The sequence below is a fragment of the Oryctolagus cuniculus genome, chromosome 6 (assembly GCF_051225735.1).
Source record: "Oryctolagus cuniculus isolate XC-2025 breed Fujian yellow rabbit chromosome 6, ASM5122573v1, whole genome shotgun sequence".
In the NCBI taxonomy this organism is placed as follows: domain Eukaryota; kingdom Metazoa; phylum Chordata; class Mammalia; order Lagomorpha; family Leporidae; genus Oryctolagus; species Oryctolagus cuniculus.
In genome coordinates, this window is record NC_142872.1 from 47,477,454 (window position 1) to 47,502,021 (window position 24,568).

Here is a 24,568-nt window from a genome sequence, read left to right on the forward strand (position 1 = left end):
ATAACCCTTTACCCTCTAAAGTAATCTAATACATTTGAAAAGTCTAAATGTTAAAAAGATGTTTGGGAAATGTCAAACATAGCATTGTTTACAATGGTGAAAAATTAAAAGAATAAAAATAATCCTTAGTGTCTAACAATAGATAATTAGATATGTAAGTTGTTTTTCATATAATAGAATGCAGCTATCATTTATTGTGTTAGACTGATTTTTAAATGTTCATGACACATTAGAGCTTAAGAGGTAGAGAGCAGTGTTTGCAAGGTGTTAGAAGATAGTTTGTAAATTTTGTTTGGATCAGGATTTCCTTTATCAAAAGATCTGTAAACTCTATAAAGCTACTGCTATTTATAAAAAAGCCTGGCAGTAAATATAGCAGAGTGTCTAGTTTTCATTCTTGGTACTAAACAGATTATAGATGATTTAAAATTTTCCTTTGTGCTTTTCTGTCTTTTCAAATATTCCTATCAATATTCTTCTTCTGTTTATGAGAAAAAGTAATTCTCAACCTAATGACTAAATCATAGCCCATTTAAGAGGATGTAACTTTAATGACTCTGGGTGTCATAAAGAATGACCTCTGTTGTATTTCTTGAGGCTTTTGCTAGCTTAAAAAACCAATAATCTGGTTGATTGTGGTAGTTCCTAAATATTTGTCTTTAGGTATGTAGGAAGTTTGGTTCAGTAGTAATCAAAAAGTGAAAAAAATTCTGGTAAATAAAATATAGTAAAATTAAAAATATGTGCGTTACATTCTTTGCAGTAAATAGGACATTAGGAAGGAAAAAGCTTTCCTCATTTCAAAGTAAAATATAAAACAAGAAAAAACATTTTTAAGTGACTACCTTTGTCACCATTTACTTACAACCATGTGATCTGATGCAGTTGTTATTGTCATGTCATCTTATGTAACTCTTAGATTTCTACCTACAGGAAAATAATTTTCTTTGGAAAATTTATTTTAAAAAATTCTGAATGTGTAATACATTCATATAACTCAAACATAACAATAAAGTATGTTATGAAAAATTGTCCTCCCTCTGGCTTCTCTGACCATTCTAACATAAGCAGTTGAATGCCCTAGAAATGATGTACCTGTAATTGAATTGTAGACAAAAATAATCTTTTCTGTAAAAAATATTAAATGATCAACTAAAAGTGCCAGGTACATTTTCCCTCTCTCAGTTGTTCTAGTTTTGAAAATAGACTTCATGTGACTCTTAAACTCAGAGAGGGTGTACATTAGTCCAGGAAGTCATGTGGGTGCTTGGAAGTCATCTGAACAATTACTTTAGATCCTTTTGAAATTAAGTAACTACTGTTCTTGTGACCCAGAATCCACATGTTAAAATGGTTTTAATTCATTTAGATGTAAATAGACCTTTCCGGAAGCTTCAATATTGTAAGATAACAGCACATTTTTAAAGGGTGTTGCATTTGACAGCTGCCACAGCCAGCCATCACTGTCCTACAGGAGAAAGCACTCTAGCATTGCTCTGTAGGGTACTATAGTGTCTCTACTTTTAACTACCTGGTGTAATTGGAGTGAAATCTAAACTTCCATTCTAAGGTAAAGCCTCTTGGTGTTATATGGGGAAAGTTTTCGGAATTTTACAGCAAGAAAAATACCATTATGTTTGATGACATAGGAAGAAATTTTCTGATGAACCCACAGAATGGACTAAAGGTAAGACATAATTTTACTTATTGTATGTTCATGTAGTCTGGCTAAGTGGTAGAACTTTAAGCACTACTGGATTTTGTAAATTTTCACAAGTGCAATCATTGTGCTTCAAAATAACATTCCTGTCATCAAAAGATTGTGTATATATAATAGTGATCCTATAAGATTATAATGGAATTGGAAATTTCCTATTGCTTAGCTGTTTTATTGTATATTATCTTTGTGTACAAACACAAATACTTAAAACCATTGTGTTATAGTTGCCTACAGTATTCAGAACAGTAATATATTGTAGGGGTTTGTATCTTAGGAGCAACAGGTTATACTGTATAGCCTAGTTGTATGGTAGTACACTCTGACGTTTGTATACTGACGAACTCAGCCAACACCTCATTTTTCAGAATGTTTCCCTTTTAGGCATTACATGACTGTCCTGTATAATTATGGTTATAGACAAGAAAAGTTTTAAGTATTTAGAAAAATTTACATTGAACATTTCGTCTTTTGCATTGATATCTCCTTGGTTAGCTAACTCATCCAAGTGTTTTAATCATTTATTTTAAAGATTTTATTTATTTGAGAGGTAGAGTTACAGACAGTGAGAGGAAGAGACAAAGAGAAGTCTTCCATCTGCTGTTTCACTCCCCAAATGGCCACAACAGCTGGAGCTGGACCAGTCCTAAGCCAGGAGCCAGGAGCTTCTGGGTGCAGGGGCCCAAATGCTTGGGCCATCTTCCACTGCTTTCCTAGGCCATAGCAAAGAGTTGGATTGGAAAAGGAGCAGCCGGGACTTGAACCAGAGTCCCTATGGGATGCCGGCACCATGGGCAGAGGATTAACACACTTCACCAGAACGCTGGACCCCAAGTGTTTTATATTTTTAATTAGCTCTGAAGGAGTAGCATGGACTTACTTGTAGTAACTTTTAGCATCAAAAGTGAAATCATCAACATTTTATTAGGGATCAAATCTTGAAATTTTTGATGTCCTGTTTAGCTGGACAGTTTGCAGTAAGGTTACTCTTAATATTTTCCTTTTTAAAATGAAACTAGAGGTTTTTCAAATTCTTAAGGGGAAATGCAGACTTTAGAATTATAAAATGCTAGAGCTAGAAGGAACTACAATCATCTTGTCTGCATTCTTAATTTTAGAAACTGAGGATGAGAAAGTTCATGTTTTGTCCAAGATGATGTATGTAATTGCCTCATCACAGTTAGGGTTAGAATTTAGGTCAGTGATGATCTGAGCATGCAGTCACATGCAATCTTGTGTACGTGTGATAGTGACATTTACTCCAGGTAGCAGTATAAAACTGTTAAGAGAAATTTGTAACCTAAACATTTCTGGTTCCTGTGTTTGCTTAAAAGTTGGCGTATTATGAAAATGGAAAAGATAACTTTATGTTTTGATAATAATGTGCATGGAATCTCCATTTGATGTGGAAATCCTAACAATGAAGATATTTTCATACTCAGGTACTTTTCTGCCAACTTAGGTTCTTTGCAGTTTTTTAAAAGACAAGAGAAGAGCTTGAAGAAAGTATGAATTTGAAGTCTTTCTCAGAGGATTAATTTAGGTTTGGTGAACAATGAAGATAGTTTAAGAAAAGAATGCTAATGTGAGCAGTGAATTGCCCTAATTATAGAAGCTGCTGTTGACTTTGAAGAAAAGCAGCTGTATGATCTGAAGAAAATGGCTTTTGTTTGTGACTTAGGCAGAAGTGCTTCTCCTGTATATATTTCACCAAGTATTTGGTACAGAAATATATTCTTGATTCTTGAAAAGAGACTTGATTGATGTAAACCTAATTTTCTGTGAAACTTACGGTTATTACCTATTCTTGCAGGGAAGTAAGGTCATGATGTTCAAGGAAAAATTTTTGAAGAGACTTATTTAGCATTTATAAAAAATAAAAACCATTAGTTTGATGTGTGTTTGGAAGAAATTTTATTTTTATTTTCCTTAGTGACATCTTTTTATGCAGGAAGAGATGATTTTCTACACTTCAGGTTTTTTTAAATTAGGATACTCATTAGACTCATTACAGGAATTCCTATAAACCCATATGCCTCCACCTATCTTCAGCCCCCTCAATCTTAGTTCAGGAAGTATTTTTTCAAGCATTCCATACATGATTTCTTACATGCCTGCTTTGAGGAACTTCTTTTAAGTTAACTATTAGGGCCGGCGCCGTGGCTCAATAGGCTAATCCTCCACCTTGCGGCGCCGGCACACCGGGTTCTAGTCCCGGTCGGGGCGCCGGATTCTGTCCCGGTTGCCCCTCTTCCAGGCCAGCTCTCTGCTATGGCCAGGGAGTGCAGTGGAGGATGGCCCAGGTGCTTGGGCCCTGCACCCCATGGGAGACCAGGAAAAAGCACCTGGCTCCTGGCTCCTGCCATCGGATCAGCGCGGTGCGCCGGCTGCAGCGGCGGCCATTGGAGGGTGAACCAACGGCAAAAGGAAGACCTTTCTCTCTGTCTCTCTCTCTCACTGTCCACTCTGCCTGTCAAAAAAAAAAAAAAAAAAAAAAAAAAAGTTAACTATTAATGATTTATTGACACTGACATAGAAACAGTTCTGAAATTGAGGATTCTTACATTCTCTTTTTTGTTTCATAGTTTATAATTTGCTTGATAGAAAATTCCAAATATTTCATGCACATCTTACAAGACTGCTTATTTTTAAAATCACTAACCTAATAATATAAGCTTTCTAGTCTCAAGGTATAAGGCATTTTGAATATAATATATAATATTGAATTAACAGAATGTGAATATTAATCACAGATAAGGCAATTGATATTCTAAAAACTTCATATATATTATCTATGCAATGAAATCATAAGAGAATTGAGCTAGTCTAGAAAAACCTTAGGTTCCTAAAAATGTTGCTTAGATCATGAGACAGCAAAGTTATCATATATGTTACCTGCCCTGCTGAAGATCAATTTTGGAAAATAGTATAGTAAACAATGATTATAGTGGATCAAGTGAAGTCAGTTAGGTGAATGATATATTTTTTGCCCTTATTTTATTTTAACTTTTGGAAACAGCCATTAAAGCAATTTAGTTTGTTTAGTAGTGCTTAAGACCAAATGTTTAGAAAGCAAAAACTTAGCAGGAGCTTGTTTTGAAAATCTTAGCAGCCACAGACCCTGTACTTTCTCTTTCAGTTCTTAACCTCTTCCTGCTGTTTACACTTGGAATCACTTTGGCACATTGTATATTACTAGTTTAAAAGTTAATATGTTGCCTTTACATCCTTTAGGAGTTGACTGAAGGAATAGTTTAAACACCACCACATGATTCAGGATTGTGTAGGAATTCCTTTATTCCTTCTGACACATCATATCATTTTCTCTGCTCACTCCCAGCTGCAGGACTTAGATAAGGTCCAGTTCAGAATCTTCTAGATCCCTATACTCACTGCTGATGCTGTGAGATAGAACTCCCTATGCTTCCATGATGGCAGTGGGCTCTTCCACAAATGCTGGCTTCTGGGCCCTCTCAGACAGCTCTTACTGGTGCCTTTAAGACAGCATTGAAGGGGCTGGTGCCATGGCTCACTTGATTAATCCTCTGCCTGCGACGCCGGCATCCCATATGGGCACCAGGTTCTAGTCCCGGTTGCTCCTCTTCAAGTCCAGCTCTCTACTTTGGCCTGGGAAGGCTGTGGAGGATGGCCCAAGTGCTTGGGCCCCTGCACCCACATGGGAGACCAGGAGAAAGCGCCTGGCTCCTGGCTCTGGATGGGCGCAGCGCGCCAGCTGTAGCGGCCATTTGGGAGGTGAACCAATGGAAGGAAGACCTTTCTCTCTCTCTCTTTCTCTCTCTCTCACTGTCTAACTCTGCCTATCTAATAATAATAATAATAAAAGACAGCATTGAAACCCCATTAACTGCTATTGAATTGTCTGCTACCAAGCTGTCTGATAAGTAGAACATTTGGGAAATTTTTCTTCTATCCAGTTCAAGCTGGTGATGTATTTTTTACAATGATGGCAGAAAACTACATATATATATATATATATATATATATATATAAAAATTAAATCATTTTCCAAATCCAACTTCTTAGATATGCATATTCTGGGAGATAGCAAGTGATGGCTGAAGTATTTGGGTCCCTGCCACCCACATGAGAGACCTAGATTGAGTTCCAGCTCTTGGCTGTAACATGGCGCAGCCCTGGCTGCTGTGAGCATTTGGGGTGTAAACCAGCAGATGGACGCTCTCTCTGTCTCTGTCTCTGCCTTTCAAGCACAATGGAAAAAAATGATTTTTTAGAAAAGGAAAAATAGTAAAAATGTAAATATAGGGGCCGGTGCTGTGGTATAATGGATAACGCCGCCGCCTGCAGTGCAGACATCCCATAAGGGTGCTGGTTTGTGTCTCGGCTGCTCCACTTCCAATCCAGCTCTTCTGCTGTGGCCAAAGCAGTGTAAGATGGCCCAAGTCCTTGGGCCCCTGCACCCTCGTGGGAAGACCCGGAGGAAGCTCCTTGCTCTAGCTTCGCATCGGCATATCTCTGGCCTTAGCGGCCAACTGAGGAGTGAACCAGTGGATGGAAGACCTCTTTTTCTCTCTGTGTCTCTCCTTTGCTCTCTGTGTAATTTCAAGTAAATAATTTTTTTTTAAAATGTAAATATAGTGGAACTACTTAGAATTGTATAACCCCATATATGTGGTTTAAACAGTTACATATCATGGACAGTTATATTTACTCTATGCCCTTTCAATTTCTCACTCCTTAGTATTTTGAAGCAAATCCCAGACATATCATTTTATCTAAAATTAATTAAAATGTTTTAGAACACTATTTTGAGTTGTATAAAAACATTTGAGCTGATATAATTTTAAAAAGGTGAAACTATTGGAACTATAACATAAAGAAAATTATATAAAATTTATATTTTAACACATTTCAGTAAAAATAGCATCCAAATCAAGATTTAATATCCCATCCTAATTGCAATTCCCCCATCCTATCTACCGTGCTGACTTACAGTTTGAATTATTAATTTTTAAATGAATGCCTTTCACCCTAAAATATATCAACCTTAAACACAGGGAAATATGACTGTTCTTTGTATTGGAAACTCTTGTATAATTAAAAATGATTTTAATGGAGATTTAATGATAAAAATGCTTATGATAAAGTATTGCAGAAATTTTTTATATAAATGTATAATGGTAGCTACATAAACATTTTATTTGAAGTAAAAATCATTAGTGTTAAAATTTGTCTCACTCTGGTTAAGTGAAGCTAGTATTTGGGTTTAAATTTTACGAATGAAATAACATGAATAAACTTAATTAGAAGCAGCCAGAATGATAGAAAGGGACAAAGTCTAAGCAGAAGCATTTGCAATCTAAGCAGAAACATTTGCACAGTCACAAAGGGGTTCTGATTGAAGAGATGTTGGGGCAAAACAGGTAGAAGAGCTTTTAATTTATACTGTAAATATTATGACTTTCTAGTTATTAAATATAGGCTTATATGAAAAATAATTTTTAGTATCAATGTCCCTGGTGATATTTTAACCTCATTAATTTTAATTTAAATTATAGAATGGTGTGGATTTGTATTAATTTTTCTTATCTCAGTGTGAAATTTTATATCTTAATAGATAAGGCCCTTTATGAAAGCACACCTAAATCGAGATAAAGACAAAGAACTTTTAAAATTAACTCAGTACCTCAAGGAAATAGCAAAATTAGATGACTTTTTGGAGTTAAATCACAAATATTGGGAAAGGTAAGTGCTAATTGTTTTTTCATTTTCTCTTTACCTTAACAAATGAAAAAATTGGGGATCCTATTATAGGTATTTAAGTCAGTTTTTATTTAACTTGGATTAATTCTAAAAATATTTTCTAACACAGAGCCTTCTTAAATTATTTTCCTCTTTGGTCTTAAACTATAACTTGCTCATAACCTACATGTTGTTACCTCGTTAGTACTTCATAGTAAAGAGGACTTCAGAGACTTGTGCATGTTTGTGGTACTACCTGAAATTATTTTCTAAGTAGACCACTGCTTTATGAATCACATCGAGGTTTGATCCCTGTTGTTATACTGTCAAAATTAAATGTATGAAAAAATTGGCTGAATAGTGTTAAGAATTACAAGTAGGGGCTGGCGCTGTGGCATACTGGGGAAAGCCCTTGTCTGCAGTGCCAGCATCCCGCCGTATGGGTGCCAGTTCTAGTCCCAGCTGCTCCTCTTCTGATCCAGCTCTCTGCTATGGCCTGGGAAAGCAGTAGAAGGTGGTCCAAGTCCTTGGGCCCCTGCACCCACGTGGGAGACTCGGAAGAAGCTCCTGGTTCTTGGCTTCAGATTGACCCAGCTGTGACCGTTATGGCCATTTGGGGAGTGGGTCAGTGGATGGAGGACCTCTCTCTCTGCTCTCTCTTTCTCTGCCTCTACCTCTTCTGTAACTCTGCCTTTCAAATAAATAAAACTTTAAAAAAAATTACAAGTAACTTCTTGTGTAGCAGAAAAATTAGAGCACTTTATTCACTGAAACAACAGTTAGTCCTGGTTTTCCTTTTCAAAGATAACCACCATTTCCATGTTGCTATATCATCTTCCAGTCTTTTCTAATAAGAAGTGTGTACACACCTAGATATAGATTGCATATAAACAAGATTTTGAGACAGGGAACAACATCTGGAAGGTGGAAGGGATTATTATGTACAACTAATTTTTTTAATTAGATCTTTAAAGAGAAACTGTGTAATACTCGAAGTACTTGGGCTTTTCAAATTCTGCTTTTGACTTTCTGGATCATTTTGACACATAGATTCTTATTAATGAGTCTTATAATCCTTTTAGGAAGATTAAGCAGGCATGTTTTTTAATCCCCATCTTCAGATTGTAGGTGATATGACTGAATTACAGAGATAATAAATGCTTAGCACAGTGCTATAAAATGAGCAAATTGCACCCACCATCAAAGTCACCCAAGTTTCCTGATTTTGAAAACTCTTTCCCCAGCCATACCACCAATTATAGTAGCTCGTAAAAATGTGAGAAATAGAGATACAAAATTTTTAATTTAATGGTAGATTCCTATTTAAACAACATGAAGAAGTTGCTTACTTCATAAATCAACATCTTTGCAACTTTATACTCTTGATCAGGTCATTTAGCATCTTTGGCCAAACATCTATATTCAAGAAACATGAGAATCTTTAAATGGAGTCTGAATTATTTTTAGAATGCTAGTTAATCTATCAACTTTCACATTTAGAAGAAAGGCAGGAGGAGTGATGGTTAATAATAAGAGTTTCCTTTGGAGTCTTGTTTTGAGCCTGAATTCTGCCACTTTCTAGCTGTATGAATTTGGAAAAATTTGCTTAACCTCTTTGTGCCTGTGAAATAGGGGTACTGTCTAATAGAAACTCCTCATAGAGTTGTTGTGAGGGTTCAGTGAATTAATACATGTATGTAGAACAGTACTTAGCACAGAAACAATCAGCACATGTTAGCAGTTATTAATACTTTATATTCATCTTGGAAAGTTTGTCATTAAAATAAACTCTGAGGAAGAAGGATTTTTTCATGAATTTAGCATAAGACAGTTTTGATATCTTTATTTTATTTCTTGCAGGTATCTCTCAAAGAAGCAAGGACAATAGTTAGAAGTTATGCTGATAGTTATTGAAGATACTTGAGATCCATGAACTTTCTGCTTTTACGCTAGAAATCATTATAATAGTGCTGGACACTGAAGCAAAGAACAGACTGCTTATACTTGGTCTTCCAGTTTTTTGTAAATTTAATTTTATATTTTTTGAAGATCATAGCAATATGCTCAAAAAAAATTCCTTTTACCCCATGTGAATATACCGTTACTGTTAAAAAAAGATTTTCTCCAGCATTGATTACTCACTGTTTTTTTTTGTTTGTTTGTTTTGTTTTTCCAGAAAGAAGAGTGGAGAAAAATGTATGCTCAATGTCATTTTGTGACACAAAAACCATTTTGTGTTTTTGTCTCATTCTCTAAGACCAAATCCATCTAATGCTTTTCCCTTTAAAACCAAAAGAAAAAAATTTTTGGATAAAGAACATAGTTTGTTATGCTTAAAATTACCAAGAATTTTTTATTCCTTTGTCATGGCCTCAACTTCTGTACCACACTGGTTGCATCTCTAAATCCTGAGCTGCGTCACTTAGGTCTGTGTGTGCATCTGTGTACTTAAAGTAAAACTGGAAAGCATTAGTTGCAGTACAGCTGTGTTCTAGTATGAGAAATAGAAAACCTAAGGCTAAGGAATAAAACTAAAGCACCGGAATATGTGTGTCTTTGATAGCTAAGTACAAGCACTTCTGCCTAAACCATTGCCATAAAAGCATTTAAAGGCAGTAAATTTTAAAATGGGACAAACCACCAGTTCTAGCAAGCATGAACAAAAAGGTTTTGTTCTGTCGAGTTATATCTTGTCTGAGTGCCAATACAGTTTCAGTGAAAATATCTAGCCATACTATTAAAAAATATATATTATTTGCAATGCTTAAGCCTGCAGATATGTAATGTGACCACTGTTTTGTGTTAACAGTATTGCTTTATACAATTCCTGTATTTGAAAGGAATTGATTCTTTTAAATAAACATGGTGTATATTGTTCTTTTGGGACTATTTCAGTGGTGTAAATAATAAATATTGTTTCTTAAAACACTGGCTCTTGGTTCTGTATTACTCCAAATATTTTGCCTCTTTGTTGAATTATGAAACAAATATTTTCATTCAAGGACCTCTTGAAAAATTAAAGGGTATAGTGTTCAGTGCACTCACAGTTGGATTTAGCAAATAATTAGATGTAAACTATTTAATTCTGATAAATACTGAATTTTCATAAGTATGTATTATTGTGATAGATTAGGTATACAGTAGAAGCATTTGAGAACCCTTAAGTAATGAAAATAACTAAGATGTATTTCTTAATTATGAGACTAAATTCAAATATTTAAGGATAGAATTTTTAAGGTATTGATTGATTAATTGATTTCTTTAAAGCCAAAAAGGGAGACAAAGATCTCCCATCCATTGGTTCATATGGCAACAACAGCCTCACTTGGGCTTAGCCAGGTGAAAACCAGAAGCAGAGAACTGCATCTGGGTTTCTCAGATAAGTGGCAGGGACTCAACTTCTTGAGCCATCACGTTTGCCTCCCATTGTGTACATTATCAAGAAGCAGAAATTGGGAGCAGAGGTGGGACTCAAATCTAGACACTTTGCTTTCTGATACAGGATGTGGGAGTCCCAAGCAGAGTTGTAACTACTAAGCCAAGCACTTGCCCCTACTGTATTTCGTTTTATTGGTTCTTTTCCCACCGTAAAAAGTGTATTCCAAAGGAGATGTGGAGGAGAATTATTTTTGAGAAAACTGAGCACTCAAAAGTAAATTATTAGCATTGGTCAAGAAAGAGCAGACATTTTCTAAATCAGTATAAGCTTAAATACAAGAATTAAGCATTCCCCAGGAAGCAAAGTAGGATTTTAAAAAATATTTTCTGCCATTAGGTGGTGCCCAAACCAAAGCCTATTATCCAAGATGTTTAATTAAGCCACTTGGGGAGAACACTGTCCTTTTTTTGAGATCTCATGTGTGATTAATTCCTTCATGGATACAGAGTTTCAATAAGCCATCTCAAAGCTTATTGAACAAAGAATTTAATCTAGATGAGTATTTAGGTGAAGCCACTAGTTTTTTTTATTGTACATGTGCTTCAAACTTTAAAACAATTATCTAATGATGTATGAGTTTATTTAGTCTAAAATTGCAGACCATCCTTAAATCTTTGATTGAAAGGACAGTTTGAGATCTTCTAGCCACTTAGGTCCTTGTTACAGGCGCCGTGGCTCATTTGGCTAATCCTCCACCTGTGACACCGGCATCTCATATGGGTGCCGGGTTGTAGTCCTGGTTGCTCTTCCAGACCAGTTCTCTGCTGTGGCCTGGGATGGCAGAGGAGGATGGCCCAAGTGCTTGGGCGCCTGCACCCACGTGGGAGACCAGGAAGAAGCTCCTGGCTTTGGATTGGCGTAGCTCCGGCCGTAGTGGCCATTTGGGGGTGAACCAACGGAAGGAAGACCTTTATCTTTGTGTCTCTCTTTCATTGTCTAACTCTATCTGTCAAAAAAAATTAATTACTGGTCTAATGTTACCTGTAACAGCTATTCAGTTTAGTGGGCCAAGAGTAAATAGATTGCTACAGTAAGCAACTGAAACACATGCTATTCATTTGTGGAAAATAAAGTGGTCTTTTGGCAGGGAAGAGGCTTAGCTGTACAGATATGGTAACTGGGAAAAACATGCAAAAAATTACTTAAGTTGGTAAATTAGAATTGGCTCTTATGAATAGTAATAAAAATGAATAAACTTACTGAGGATTTTTTCTCATCCCAAGTAATCAACAAAAGTCTCTCAAGGGATAAATTGTTATAATTTCCACCGAAGTATTTATACACCAAAAATAATATTATTATTAGCTGGAATAGGAGCCCAAGAGAAGTCTCTGAAGAGTAAGTGGTTAGCTATTTATGTAAGGATCTAAATTTTGAAATTGCTTTGGGGAAGCTTTCTTGGTGTTGGGAGTGCTGAGTATTTAGAACTTGAGAAATCTTTGGAGATTTTGTCTTATAAATGTGTTATAGGCATCCCAGGAATTTGTACATTATAGAATGAGAACAAATACCAGGCATCCTGTGGGGCTCAAAGAGGGCACAAATTATTTAATGTCAATGAGGGACCATGTAGAATGTGAAATTTTTTAAAAAAGCTTCCACATAAATAATTATTTTTCAACTCTACGGAAGAAAGCAAGCACATCTTAAATGCTAGTATAAAGCAATTTCCCAATATAAATTGCTTATTAAAATGATTTCATTCTGAAAAGCTTTCGAAGTTGAATGTATAAATTTTAAGACCATTTAAAAACAGTAGGAATACACACAAATGTCAATGAAGATTGCTAAGAATCAGTGAGATTTCCATAAGTCAAATGGCCACATTGAGCAGAAGTTATATTGTCTGTGTGTTCTGTCATACTAAAGGCCAATATGTATCAGTAATACAGAGATTATTATGTGCGGTAAACAATGTCTAAGTGAATAAAAATCACTCTTAATTCCTATTCCCAGTTGTTGAATCCCTGACCACTTTTGATTGCTAGCACTTCTTGTTGGAAAATCTGTAAAGAGAACTGCTATGGTTTTTCAAATAGGATTTTAAATGGAGAGAACAAGTGATCTGTCAGAGAAAGAAAAAAGAAAAAGCACTTGGTTGGAATCTTCCTTTGCTAGCTATTGGACCTCAGGTAAGTCATTTCAACCCTGAACTTCTGCTTTCTACTCCTTAATAAAGCAATAAAGCAAATGTACTTGGTCTGCCTTTCCTACAGGCTGCTGCAAAGGTCTAATGCAAAATCATGCTTAAGTACTTTAAAGCAGCAAGGGCTAATGTACATATCACATGTTTTTGTTTTTGTTTTTTGACAAGAGTGGACAGTGAGAGAGAGAGACAGAGAAAGGTCTTCCTTTTGCCGTTGGTTCACCCTCCAATGGCCGCCACGGCCGGCGTGCAGCGGCCGGCACATCACGCTGATCCAAAGCTAGGAGCCAGGTACTTATCCTGGTCTCCCATGGGGTGCAGGGCCCAAGCACTTGGGCCATCCTCCACTGCACTCCCTGGCCATAGCAGAGGGCTGCCCTGGAAGAGGGGCAACCGGGACAGAATCTGGCGCCCCGACTGGTGCTGTATTAGAATACATCTTGCATAGTGGAATGATATATTTTAATCATCTAACTTTGGAAACCAGCTGTTCACAGATGAAGGCTTGCTAGCTTTGCCATGCAATGTGAAAAAAAAAAAAAAAATCCAAAGGCTGGTGTTAGGGCACAACAGGTTAAGATACCACCTGAAACACTGGATCCCCATATGGGTACCAGTTCTAGTCCCAGCTGTTCCACTTCCGATCCAGCTCCCTGCTCATGTGCCTGGGAAAGCAGTGGAAGATGGTCCAAGTGTTTAGGTCCCTGCCACCCATATGGGAGACCCAGCTGGAGTTCTAGGCTCCTGGCTTCAGTCTTGTGTTGCCCCATTCATTGTAGGCATTTGGAGAATGAAACAGTGGTTGGAAGATCTCTCCCTCTCTCTGACTCTCCCTCTGTTCTGTAACTTTAAGTTAATTTAAAATGTCTTTTAAAAAAATCACCCAAATTTCACCTTACCCCCATTAGGATGGCTTTCATACAGAAACTAACTAACAGTAAATGCTGGCAAGGATGGAGGGAGAAGCTACCCTAATCCACTTGTTGGTGGGAATGTAAACTGGTACAGCCACTATGAAAGACAGTGCGGAGATACCTCAGAAATCTGAATATATTCCTACCATATGACCCAGCCATCTCAATCCTGGGAATTTATCCAAGGGAAATGAAGTCAGCATATGAAAGAGTTATCTGTATCCCCATGTTCACTGAAGCTCAGTTCACAATAGCTAAGACATGGAATCAACACAAATGCCTGTCAACTGAAGATTGGATAAAGAAATTATGGGATATGTACACTATGGAATACTTACACAGCAGTAAAAAACAAAAACAAAAACAAAAAATCCGGTCATTCATTACAAAATGGATGAAATGGGAAAACATCATTCTTAGTGAAATAAGCCATTCCCCAAAGGGACAAATATCCCATGTTCTCCCTAACCTGTGATAACTAGTAGAGCCCCTAAAAGCCAATCTGTGAAGTGGAATTGATACTTTGAGAAGCAATGACTTTGAACAGCCCTTGTCTTGACTGTTGAGGAACAGGTTTGTTTTTTTTTTTTTCCATACTATTTGTTGGACTCTTTGCTTAACATAGAATCAGTCTTATGTTTATAAAGTTAACTGAAAATAGATCTTAGTAAAAAAAAAATAAGAGTAGGAATAAGAGAGCAAGGAGGAAGAGGGGTGGGAGAGTGGGTGGGAGGGCAGGTACGGTGGGAAGAATAACCATGTCCCTAAAGTTATAATTATGAAATATATGAAGTTTGTATTCTTTTTTTTTTTTTTAATTTTTTTGACAGGCAGAGTGGACAGTGAGAGAGAGAGACAGAGAGAAAGGTCTTCCTTTGCCGTTGGTTCACCCTCCAATGGCCGCCACGGCCAGCACACCGCACTGATCCGATGGCAGGAGCCAGGTACTTATCCTGGTCTCCCATGGGGTGCAGGGCCTAAGCACTTGGGCCATCCTCCACTGCACTCTCTGGCCACAGCAGAGAGCTGGCCTGGAAGAGGGGCAACCGGGACAGAATCCGGTGCCCCGACGGGGACTAGAACCCGGTGTGCCGGCGTCGCAAGGCGGAGGATTAGCCTAGTGAGCCGCGGCGCCGGCCGAAGTTTGTATTCTTTAAATAAAAGGTTTCTTGGGGGAAAAATCATCCAGAAGCAATGACTTTTTGTTGTCATTGTTTAATTTTTTTGTGTGAAGATGTAATAAGGTAAAGAGTAGGGGGTTTTCCCTGAAATATTTTGCAAAATGAGCTACAAAGAAATCAACATTTAATGTATTTGTTAGTGCCTTTTATGTCTGAGGTACCGCTCTTTTTTAAGGGTTTATTTAAGTATTTATCTAGAAAGGAGAGAACCAGATGGAGATCGAGAGATCTCTTCCATCTGCTGATTCACTCCCTAAATGCCTGCAATAGTTAGCACTAAGTGTGGCTGAAACCAGGAGCTTGGAACTCCATTCAGGTCTTCCACGTGGACTGCAGGAGTTCAAATACTTGTGCCATCATCCATTACCTCAGAGGTGCATTCACAAAAGGCTGGATTGTATGTAGAGGAGCTGAGACTCAAATTGGCCTTTCCATAAGGAATGAAGGATTCCCAAGCAGCAGCTTAACCTGCTGCACCACAATGGCCACCGCATGAGGTACAGTTCTCTCTTTTTTTTTCTTTTTCAGAAAAAAAAGTTTTTAAAAGATCTATGTATTTATTTGAAAGTCAGAGTTACAAAGAGGGAGAGAGAGTGAGAGAGCGTGCGCGTGAGGGAGCGAGAGAGCATCTTCCATCTACTGGTTCACTCCCAAATGGCCACAACAGCGAGGGCTGGGCCAGGCTGAAGCCAGGAGTTAGGGTCTCTCACGTGGGTACAGGGGCCCAAGTACCTGGGTTAGGCCATCCTCTGCTGCTTTCCCAGGGACATTACAGGGAGCTGGGTCAGAAGTGGAGTAGCCAGGACTCGAATGGGCACCCAAATGGGATGCTGGTGCTGCAAACAGCAGCTGTATCTCCTGCACTACAGTGCTGGCCCTGGTACTCTTCTTAAGGGTAATAAACACAAGATTCTTTGCTTCACAGAATTTATATTTGAGTGAGGGAAACAACAAATGAGATACTTTGAAACAGTGAGAAATGCTATAGAAGCACAATAATATGGTACAAAGTATGGTGGTAGATAATGTGAGATAAAGGAAGAAGATGGCATGGCATTTGAGCTGAGTCCTGATAAGAGCATTTGATCAGAACTATGGAGAGCAGCTAGGACCAACTGTAAAACCTTAAGGTAGGATCCAACCAGGCAGATTCAGTGAACAGTGGGAGGTAAATGACGGCCTGGTGGGAAGTGGGGTTGGAGAGGTCGACAGAGACCATAGGAAAGTTAGGATTTTACGGATTACGCTAAGCAGTCTGGTAAATTCTAAATGAAATGGCAGGAAGTGCAGGAATGACAACCTAATTTTCTTAACCGCCTTACTGAGATAGAATTTACATACCATAAAATTCACCCACTTCAATTGTGCAATTCAATGCTTTTTAGTATATTTACAGAGGTTTACAACCATCATCATGATCTAATTCTAGAACCCGAATTATTTTTTAAAAGATCATTCTATGTGGCTGGTGCTGTGGTGTAGTGGGTAAAGCCACTGCTTGTGGCCTATATGGGCATCCTATATGGGCACTGGTTCGAGTCTCAGCTGTTCATCTTCCAATCCAGTTCCCTACCCATGCATCCGGGGAGGCAGTGGAGGATGGCCCAAATACTTGGACCTCTGCATCCACGTGGGAGACCCAGAAGAAGCTCCTGGGTCCAGGTTTTGGATTGGCCCAGCTCTGGCCATTGTGGCCATTTGGGGAGTGAACCAGCAGATGGAAGATCTCTCTCTTTCTAACTCTGCCTTTCAAATAAATAAATAAATCTTAAAAAAAAAAAAAAGGTCATCCCATTCCAACTCTTGTGTGGAGAGTGGATTGTACAGGAGCAACAGTAGAAAGGACAACACCAGTTGGAGATTATTGATATTCACACGAAAGGCTTTCAGTGTGGCTAGATGAAAGTTTGCATTCCTTTGCTCCTAGGTTGTGTCAATTTCCAGCTACCTATTGAACTTCTGAGGTGCACCAGGCACCATGCGAGATGCCAAGTGTTTAATGGTGAATCAGAAAGTTGTGATTCCTGCCCTGTATGGACATGCAGTTGTGTAAGTACAAAACAAACTCAGCCCTGCCAACTTCAATTAGTAAGAGATTCAGTTGGAAGACTAGACAACTTTGTGTATCCTAGTTACATCGAGAGACAGCCTTTCTCACCTGCCTGTGTCCACAATGAAAATGCCCACTGGGATTCCAGCCAACCCTCCCATCCAGAGTATGGTCCTGGGATGAGACTGGGCATGCCTGACCCGTGACAGTACTGGGGAGAGCAGAGGTCTCCACACTCGGTAAGAGAAGCCAGAGATGTTCTTCCATTTCTCCTCTTGACAGTGTTGCCCTGAGAACTGCCCCTCTTAGATCTATGTTACACATGAGCAGTTGCAAAAGACACAGTCATTTACAGAGAATTTTGTATTAGTACTCTGCCACTTTTACTTCCATTTCTTCCCTGGTATCTAAGGGGTTTGCAATATGCTCCCCAAATCTGTGGCTGAATACTGCTGCCAGATGTTTCCTCCAATTCCCAATCTCTGAGCCCCTCTCTCCAGCATTCTTAGGCTCCAACTCATGTAAACTAATTTTAGTAGGTGCAAAACCCAAAATAAAAACATTGTTCTATCAAGACATCACTTTTTAAAAGAATGTGGGCTGTAAACATGCTTTATTTTTCCTTGATTGGTTCCCTTCTGAAAAACAAAATGTCCATCACTGTTGTACAGATTTAGGGATCCAATGTTTTAAAAGATCTTATAGGAGGAAAAAGGAGCAATAACTTTTTTTCCTCTATTTCAAAATCCAAGGTTCACACTTCTATAAAAAAGATAAGAAAGAAAAAGGATGACAAATTTAACAAAGGCTTATGTGACATAGGAACCTTCAAAAATGAAGAGGTAAACACCCAGGAAAAAACACTTTTCTGCTTGTGTCCATGAAGAACAACCTGCCACACAGAAATGTGATGGACACTAAGGGTGTGATGCGATGGTAACAGATGGGGGTGGGGAGCGGGGCAAAGCCTGTTCCTTTAGATTCTGCCTGGTGACTTCATGTAACCATCTAAAAGAGGGCCTCCCCACCTGATTTTAGGCAGGGAATGATTGCTCTGGGTTTTATAGCTTGCTTTGAGGGGGAGGAGTTCTAATTCCTATGACGCGCCTCAGGGAAGAGGAATTCTCATTTCTAGTACATGCATTAGGAGAGAGATGGGAGAAAGAGAAAGGACATTGGGAAAAGGACAAAGGAAACTTCTTGGCTCTGAGGTCTTTTGATCTTCAGTTCAAAGTATTTAGTGTGTCAAAGTGCCACCCTTTGGGGTATCATGTTCTGAACCTCAACAATCTTTATTAGCTATATATGATCATTTCTACTTTTAAGGGTGATTTCAATTTGCTTAATAAATACAAACAATTTTTAAATTTAAAAAAATTTTGACAGGCAGAGTTAGACAGAGAGAGGGACAGAGAGAAAGGTCTTCCTTTCATTGGTTCACCCCCCAAATGGCCGCTATGGCCGGCGCACTGCACCAATCTGAAGCCAGGAGCCAGGTGCTTCCTCCTGGTCTCCCATGCAGGTGCAGGGCCCAAGCACTTGGGCCACAGCAGAGAGCTGGACTGGAAGAAGAGCAACCGGGACAGAATCTGGCGCCCCGACCAGGACTAGAATCGGGGTGCCAGCGCCGCAGGCGGAGGATTAGCCTAGTGGTCGCGGTGCTGGCCAATTTTAAAAAATTTTTTAAAAAGATGTATTTATTTATTTATTTGAGAAGTAGTTACAGAGAGAGAGAGAGAGAGAGAGAGAGAATGCTTCCAACTTTCCAACTGCTGGTTCACTCCCCCAGTAGCTCTAAGGACTGAGCTATACATGGATATGGCCTTGGCAAAAACAGACATGGTTCCTCCTTCTGAAAAACTTAAAGGCTTCTGACTGGATCATCTTGGTCACTGGGGGTACCATTCAGTGAGAGAGGAAGAGCAGATGTGAGCTGAGAAAGGGAGAAAGAAAAGAAAATTAGAGGCAAACACTGTGGCATAGCAGATAAAGCCACCATCTATAGTGCCAGCATCCTATATGGGCACTGGTTCAAGTCCCAGCTGCTCCACTTCTGATCCAGCTCCCCCCTAAAGTGCCTGGGAAAGCAGCAGAAGACAGTCCAAGTCCTTGAGGCCTTGTACTCACATGAGAGACCAGGAAGAAGCTCCTGGCTTTGGATCGGCTCAGCTCAGCTCTGGCCATTTGGGAAGTGAAACAGCAGATGGAAGATATCTCTTTCTCTCTGCCTCTGCTTCTCTGTAACTCTGCCTTACAAATAAATAAATCTTTTTTAAAAAAGGCAAAGAAAAAACAGAAGAAAATAAAGGTTGTGAATTCTACTTTATATCTGTCGACTTATTTAACTATAGGACACCCAATGGAGGTATCAAGTAAGACTTGAGTATGGAGCTCATGAGAAAGATTTGGCTGGAGAGAGGGAGCTGGGTATCACCAGCATATACAAGAAAATGACCTTCGCTCACTTCAAGGATGATGCCTAAATAGAGAGAGGTTAAGAAATGAGACATGGGATTTGCCTTCAAGAGCTTTTTTTTTTTTTTTAAAGATTTATTTATTTATTTATTTATTTGAAAGAGTTACACAGAGAGAGGAGAAGCAGAGAGAGAGAGAGAGAGAGGTCTTCCATCCGCTGGTTCACTCCCCAATTAGCCCCAAAAGCCAGGAGCCAGGAGCTTCTTCCCGGTTTCCCACGTGGATGCAGGGTCCCAAGGACTTGGGCCATCTTCTACTGCTTTCCCAGGCCACAGCAGAGAGCTGGATTGGAAGAGGAGCAGCCGCGACTAGAACCGGCGCCCACATGGGATGCCGGCGCTTCAGGCCAGGGTGTTAACCCACTGTGCCACGGCACTGGCCCCTCTAAAGCTTTTAGCTCCATTTTTTGCCTTGGGACCAATCCTGAATAAGAGACTAATTGGAATCTGGGACTGTCTTCTGCAAGTCTGAGCCAAGCAGCCAGAAGCAAAGGATGCTCAATAAAGGTTAGCTGAGTAATGACTCAAGAAGACAAAGGAGTAAAACCCAGAGGGCAGTTCTCTCTTGGACTGTTTGCTATAAGATAAGTTTCCTTTCTGCTTCTCTAAAGTAGTTCCACTGTCCCAGATTGCAATCCCTCATGACTGGGATACCTAAGTCTAATGTCAAATTTTTACTTTAATTAGTCATTTATTTTCAAAGTGGATCATCTTCCTGGATGACTAATGCACTTATTTGGGAGGCCTAACAAGTCTGATGGTCATTGTTTTCAAATAAGCAGATGTTTGATTGCACGAGGCTGGCCATGGATGTGGAGGAATGGGCAGTACAGAAACAGGATATGGCATCCACACGTGCAGTTGACTATTTCCCATTCCTGGAATCTATACATGAGAGATAAGGAGAAATTAATCACAGGCAACCACTTCACATCCCTTAAAACATCTTTCTGACTGGGAAACAGAAGAAGCAGTTATGTAGTGGGTAGGAATCTGCTGATGTCAGACTGTAGAGGCTTTAACTCACTCTGCCATTTACTGTGTGACTTCAAGCAAGTTGTCTACCCACTCTCTACATCAGTTCTCTCCTGCAAAGGGCTGGGGTGAAGATAAAATGAGATAATCCATGTGAAGAGCTCCAAATAGGATCTCACATATTGTAAGTTCTCTATGAACATTAACTAGTATATAAGTTCTCTGGGGATGCTGCATCTCAGTATCACAAGCTGAGAGGCTTAAACAATAGAAATGTGTTGTCTCAGCACTCTAGAGGCTGGAAGTCTAACAAGGAGGTGTAGCAGGGTTGGTTCCTTCTGTGGGCTGTGAGTCAGAATCTAATCCAGGTCTCTCTCCTAGCTCCTGGTGGTTGGCTAGGAACTTCTGTGTTCCCTGGCATCTGTTGATCACCCTGGACTCTGCCTTTATCTTCATATGGTGTTCTCTGTGTGTGCCTGTGTTCAAATTTCCCGTTTGAATGAGGATACCAGTTGTATTGGATGCTACTCCAGCACGACCTCATCTTAAGCAATTACATCCATCATGACCGTATTTCCAACACATTTTAAGGTACTGGGTATTTGAAGTTTTGTATATGAATTTTAGGGGGAAACAATCCAACCCATAACAGGTAAGTAGTATTATTTTTAAAATTATTATTCTGCTCATGTCAGATTACCAATGAATATATGGATGCTTCTTTTTTTTTTTTAAAGATTTATTTATTTATTTGAAAGAGTTACACACAGAGAGAGAGAGAGAGGCAGAGGCAAAGAGAGAGAAAGGTCTTCCTTTTGCTGGCTCACTCCCAACTGGTTGCAATGACTAGAGCCGCACTGATCTGAAGCCAACAGCCAGGAGCTTCTTCCCGGTCTTCCCCCACGGGTGCAGGGGCCCAAGGACTTGGGCCATCTTACACTGCTTTCCCAGGCCATAGCAGAGAGCTGGATTGGAAGTGGAGTAGCTAGGACTCGAACCAGCACCCATATGGGATGCCAGCACAGCAGGCAGCAGCTTTACCCACTACACCACAGTGCCGGCCCCATATGTATGTTTCTTGTCAACTTTTTATTTTGAATTTGTCCCAGACTTAGAAGAATATTATAAAAATAGTTCAAAGAGGTCCCATATGACTAACATCCAGACTTCCATAACATTAATGTAATTACAGTATAATTATGTAAACCAGGTAATTAACATTGACCTAATACTATTACCAAACCCATAGATCTTGTTCAAATTTTGCTAACTGTCCCACCAATGTCACTATCTGGCCCAAGATTCAATCCAGGATAGCAAAATACATTTGATCACTATTATCACTCAAATCTAAGGTAGTTCTTGGATCTTCTTTAATCATGCATTGCCTTGACACCTTTGAAGAACAGTAATAAGTTATTTGGTAAAATGTCCTCAATTTTTGTTTCTTTGATGTTTCTCCATGATTAAATTCAAGTTCTGCGTTTTTGTCCAGAACCCCACATATTATATCCTCCCCAGTAACAGAAGGGAGATGAAGTTTAGCTGTCTTGTTATTGGTGAGATGGCTAAAGTGGTGTGAACCCAGGTTGTCCACTGATGAGTTACCATTTTTCCCTGTAGCATTAAGGTATTTTGTGGAGAAATGCTTTGAGGTTATGTTAATATCCTCTTTCTCATCCCACATTTACCAACTTATTTTGGCATTCGTGATGATACTTGTTTGCAAACAATGATTTTGCTCAAATATAATTTTCTGTTTCTGCCCTTCTGTCTATATCTGTTAATTTGAATTCTACTGTAAAGAAATATTCTTGGGCTGATACCTGTGGCTTACTGGGTATGGGCACCAGTTCAAGTCCTGACTGTTCCACTTCAAATCCAGCTCTCTGCTATGACCTGGGAAAGTAGTAGAAAGTGTCCTAAGTGCTTGGGCTCCTCTACCCGCATGGGAGACCTGGAGAAAGCTCCAGGATCCTGGCTTCAGATCAGTCCAGCTCCAGCAGTTGCGGCCATTTGGGGAGTGCACCAGAAAATGGAAAATCTTTCTCTTTGTCTCTCCCACTCTCTCTCTCTCTCTGTAACTCTGACTTTCAAATAAATAAATCTTTTTTAAAACAGAAAGAGGCATTCTTTATTCTTCTTATATTAATAAAATCTTCCTAATTTTTTATTTTAAGAGAAAGTATCATGTTGGCTCTCTGAGGACCCTTTGCAGTTTTGAAATATTCACTTCTGTGCTTTCACTAAAAAAAGCAAAAACACAAAACAAAAAAAACCCTTTCCTTTTATTTTTCATTTAAACCTCATGATTTCATTTAACCTTCATGATTTTCATTCCTATTAATAGAATCTTTGAGGGATGAGCATGCTAAATGCTTTGCGGGGTAAAGTGGATGCTTAAATTATTCAAGAGAACTGCTTTTATACAATTTGGATGCACCCATTCACACATAAAAATTAATGTTAATTAGATGCCATTTCCATCTATTCATTAAAACAAATCCCATAGCATTCCAGATATCCTTAGTTAGCCTGCTATTTTAAGCACTTCAAAACAAAATGGCATTTCTTAAAAAAGAAAAATCACAACTTGTGTTTTACAAAATCACTTAACTTGCACTAATGGTGGGAGTTTCTACCTCCTCTTTTCAGACTACTTTCCCCATTCTCTTCTCCTAATCAATCAGGCAGTCACTCAACAACCATTTACTGAGAACCTATTATGTGCCAGCCTCTTCTCTAAATGCTGGAACCAAACCACTGAACAAAACAGACCCAAAGTCCTATCCTCTCAAGCTTTCAGTTTTATCAGGGTAAACAGGCAAGAAACAAAAGAACAAACCTTATCAGGGTAGCTGCTTTGCAGAAATGCTGAGCAGTGAGGAGAAAGAGAACCACAGGGCAGGGAACTCTGTAATTCAGACAGCCTGAACAAGGGAGACCTCTCTGATGGAGTACACAAGGCGAGATTTGAATGGAGAACTGAAAGAAATGAGAGAAAGGCTCTGTGGCTGGGGGCTGGGAGGCATTTCAGGAAAAGACTGCAATGCAAGGTTCTGTTTTAAGAATAATGATTGGGCTACATTTGCTGTTTGGGGTGAGGGCTGTTGCTGTGTATCTGTCCCCTGAAGTGGTATAATTTTGCTACACACATACGGCATTCTTTTGCTAAGTCTTGAGCTTTTAGTGCTTTCCAACGCACTTTTCCCTCCTACTTAATTTTCTAACATGTAGTTTTGAGTATATTTCTTTACTTGGATGTATACTCTATATATTGTAGACAGAGATAGATTGGTATACATACACACACACATGTGTGTGTATGTAAAGGGTCTCTTTTCAATTTTTTTAAAATTTATTTGAAGGCAGAGAGAAGGAGAGAAATAGATTCTGTCTACTGGTTCACTCCTCAAATGCCCACAACAGTCAGGTCTGGGACAGACAGAAGCCAGGAGCCAGATTTTCAATCCGTTTCCCACAGCGTGACAAGGAACCAATTATTTGAGCCATCACTTATTACCTCCCAGAGTGAACCTAATGCAGGAAGCTAGAATCAGAAACAGAACCAGGACTTGAACCCAAGAGCTCTGTTATTGGATGTGGGTGTCCTAAGTGGTGTCATAATGCTGCACCAAACAGCTGTTCCTGCCCCCCCCTTTTTTTTTACTGCTGATGGCTTTTAAGCTCCACTCCATCCTCTTACTCTTCTGCCCCACATCTACATTTGGGCAAGATGCTAAGAACATCAGGATGTGCCCTCCTTTGCGGAAAGGTTCACAGCACACACAGCACTGATAAGTACAACGGGCACAGGCCACATGAGCTTACTGAGCATCTGAAAGGTGGTGAAATGTGCTGTATCTGTAAAATACACTCTGGGTTTCAAAGATGGTGTGAAAGTATAAAATATACCATTTACAATTTTTAGGTTGATTATATGACAAAATG

At 39.1% G+C, this 24,568-nt stretch overlaps 1 protein-coding gene across 4 annotated transcripts in view; it reads left to right on the forward strand.

Annotated features, from left to right (window-relative positions):
* UBLCP1 (ubiquitin like domain containing CTD phosphatase 1) overlaps positions 1–10,364 on the forward strand; it is a 71,062-nt gene extending 60,698 nt beyond the window's left edge. For all 4 annotated transcript variants that reach the window (XM_089335012.1, XM_089335013.1, XM_002710346.6 and 1 more), the window contains 3 exons: positions 1,571–1,687; positions 7,314–7,441; positions 9,299–10,364. In XM_089335012.1, the coding sequence (XP_089191138.1) occupies positions 1,571–1,687; positions 7,314–7,441; positions 9,299–9,326 (273 nt within the window). In that variant the 3' untranslated portion in view covers positions 9,327–10,364. The remainder of the gene's footprint in view (positions 1–1,570; positions 1,688–7,313; positions 7,442–9,298) is intronic.
* The last annotated feature ends 14,204 nt before the right edge of the window (positions 10,365–24,568 follow it).